General features: G+C 27.4%; 1 protein-coding gene across 1 annotated transcript; it reads left to right on the forward strand.

Moving 5' to 3' along the window:
- Positions 1–684: 684 nt before the first annotated feature.
- On the forward strand, positions 685–1405 carry LOC129913697 (gustatory receptor for bitter taste 93a-like). Its single transcript, XM_055992499.1, has 2 exons — positions 685–1185; positions 1250–1405. Exons 1-2 carry the CDS (start codon positions 712–714, stop codon positions 1403–1405), a joined length of 630 nt encoding a protein of 209 aa, XP_055848474.1. The 5' UTR covers positions 685–711.
- Positions 1406–3206: the final 1801 nt, after the last annotated feature.

The following is a 3206-nucleotide window of genomic DNA, read 5'->3' on the forward strand; positions in this document are numbered from 1 at the left end:
TAATTCGTTGACACCAGCTTTTAAACAAATTAAATATTTGAGTACATCCATTTATTTCTAATTTGCGTTTAATTGCAGATTATTACAGATTATTACAGAAACATGGAATCGTTTTTCGTTTAGAAGTTTAATTTACACTAGTATTTCTTTACAATGGAAGCCATACAGTCTTTATCTGATAAAACTCCATTTCGCATAATAAAGCTCATCTACTACATTGGAAAATTCTTGGGCTTGGTGACCTTTAAAATAACTTCCCAATATCGACTGGAATTTTCCTATTCAATTATGATAGTTGCAACTGTATTTAGAACATTTTCTCTCGTAATATATTTTTTCACACTTTTAATGGGATTACTTAAAATTGACATTTTTGAAGACAATTTCTACACAAAACTTGGTGATTTTATAAAATCAATTTCGGTTTGTATATTCACGGCTATCATTGTGACACTTCAAATTATACGGCGTCATAAATTTACTTGTATTGTCAATAAATCTATTGAAATATATTCTAAGATTTCACTCAAGACTGGAGATCAGAAAGTGTTTGGATATGAGTTCTATGTAATTTTTTTGTTGCGCTTAACAAACAGTGTATTTTCTTACGGAATTGAATTCTATAGACTTTCTAATGTGCCAAAATCCAGTTTCAAGACTGTTCTTATTCAATCGTTTTTTGGTTACAATATCTGGGGTGGATTTTTAATAATGGTTAACGTTTTATATTTGGGATTTCTAACATCATTGGGATTCTATCGAAACATGGGAAATTATATGGAACTTTTTGCTAAAAATATCAGCGAAGCAGAAGAACAAAAAATGTCCAAACATCGTTGCATGGAAGTGTTGTGTAAATTTTCAGATGAATTAGATAAATGCTCTGAAATTTATTCGGAAATTTACAAGATCACTAGGAGATTCTACAAATTATTTCAATTTTGTGCGTTTTTTACTATCTGCCTTATGACAATGAGCCTTATTAGAAATGTTCATCATGCTCTCATTTACTATCTAAAATATGAACAAATTATTTGGTCTTCGTTGATTTTCTCAGTCCTACGGTTTTTGGATTTTATAATATTTCCTTTGGTTGTTGATTTAATGGTGGAGGAATCAAGAGTACCGCAAAATTTGCAATGGGACTGTATGTTTCCAGGTGTAGACAAACGTTGGGATAAAAGCGTAAGATAAAACTTTTATAGTAGTTGTCACATCATAAAGTACTAAAATTCAATATTTTTTACAGGTTAATCAATTTCTCACCCAACTCAGATTTGAAGAAATAAAATTGAATGTTTATGGATTATTTGAACTGAACAATAATTTGTGTTTATTGATTTTGTCAACGGCTATTACCTATTTGACTGTTTTAATTCAACTTAGCATGATTGGATCTATTTGAAATTGATAAAAACGCATGTTTTTTATTCATTTTTTAATTTCAAATAAATTTTATAAAAAATTTAAAAATATATTATTTTGTTTCAAAAACTCTTAAAACTTTTGTTTTAAATGATTTTAAGCTCTGATAAACTGTGTATACGGGTGCCATGTTGTAACTTGTAAGTCGAGGTTAAAATTGTTTCAATGTACAATAAGTTTTACTACAAATTACACTACACTCAAAAAGACAAAAAAACAGTAGATTTGTTGAAAGATAAAGTATTTTCTTTTCTCAATTAAATGTTCAATATCTAAAAATGCCCAAAGAGTAAAAACATCAAAAATGTAATTTTTTCTGTTTTATAATAGTTTTTCTTAAGTTTTTTACAATATTTTATTTTTAAAATTTTTTAAAAGGATACATTTCGATAGGAAATTTAATTGTCCACAAAAAATTACTTAATACAAATTTGTAAGTTCGACTTACTTTTCAAGTTATAGACAAAAACACAAATATTGATTGTTACACAGATTATAACTTATGCATAAATTTTGAAAAAAAAAATATCTTGTTATCTTTGTCAGAAAGTGTACTACACATAAAAAATATAACTATGAGAATTCGGAAGATTTTGATTTTTTTTTTGCAGTAATAAAGTTTTTTTGCAAAAATTTCTCTTAAAAAATCGATTTTTTTTAATGTGTTGATACGCACTTAAACATCTGGAATGACCCAAAAAACCAGTGTTTGTTACTTATTTATTCAGCTTTCAGGTGTCGTTTTTTCTGTTCAGATTGATTGTTTATTACTCAAGATATAGCCCGAAAATTAAGTATGCTGGAAAAAAAAACGAGAAAAAACTTTGAAAAATTATATCTCGAAAACGTATCCATCGTAATTTTTTTTGTAAAGTGATTTCCGAGTTCTTGAGGTCAAAGTAAGTAAGAAAAAAATAGTGGGATTGAGTGTCAATTTGGCTGTAAACCAGTGTTATTATATGGCAGGTATACCTACAATAATTTGAATAAAACTTAATAATGCATTTAAATAAAATAAACAATACAAAGTAGAGAATCGATTTTACATTTAATAGGTATAAATACCAAGTATCGTTGAATGTTAATAATTAGGTGTCTATTCAAAATTATCTGAGTAATTATTACAACCTCGGTTCGAACAACGTCAAAGGATATATCTGTTCGTGTTGAAATTTGCATTTCAATGAGTTATTATGTATCCTTCAATTAATAAGCAATCATAATAACGTATCCTTAAATCTAACATTCATAATTAAAATTGCAATAAAAACAAAAGTAAATATACACATATTAGTATTAAATAAATGTTAAAGCATTTCATGGATGGTCATTCTACATTTTGGTCAAAAAATAAATTCCCTCTATCAGCATCAGATTACCATCTCCTAATATTTACTCTCTTTACCAACAATAACTAAACAAACAAGTTGTTTACTCTTCCCGTTTTTGTGTTCTTTTTTTTTCTGTTATTTTTAGCTCAATTTGATGACAAGGACACTTGACAACTATATCCTTTCAAAAGGATACCTAAGAAAAGACAAAATTCAAAAATGACAGAAGTCTCCTCTCAATCTTACCACACACACTCTTTGGTTAAATGAGAAAAGACAATATTTGTTAAGGGATATTATAAAGTGAAGTATCAGGAAGTTGAAAAAAAAAAGAAAATGTCACTTAATTAGTGTTATTTTGTGATCCACAAAAAAAAATCTGAATTTAAAAAAACAAAAAGGACAAACAAAAGGATGTAAGAGGCAAATCTGTGATTAGTCAAAAAGTCA

This window comes from Episyrphus balteatus, chromosome 3 (genome assembly GCF_945859705.1).
Source record: "Episyrphus balteatus chromosome 3, idEpiBalt1.1, whole genome shotgun sequence".
NCBI lineage: Eukaryota > Metazoa > Arthropoda > Insecta > Diptera > Syrphidae > Episyrphus > Episyrphus balteatus.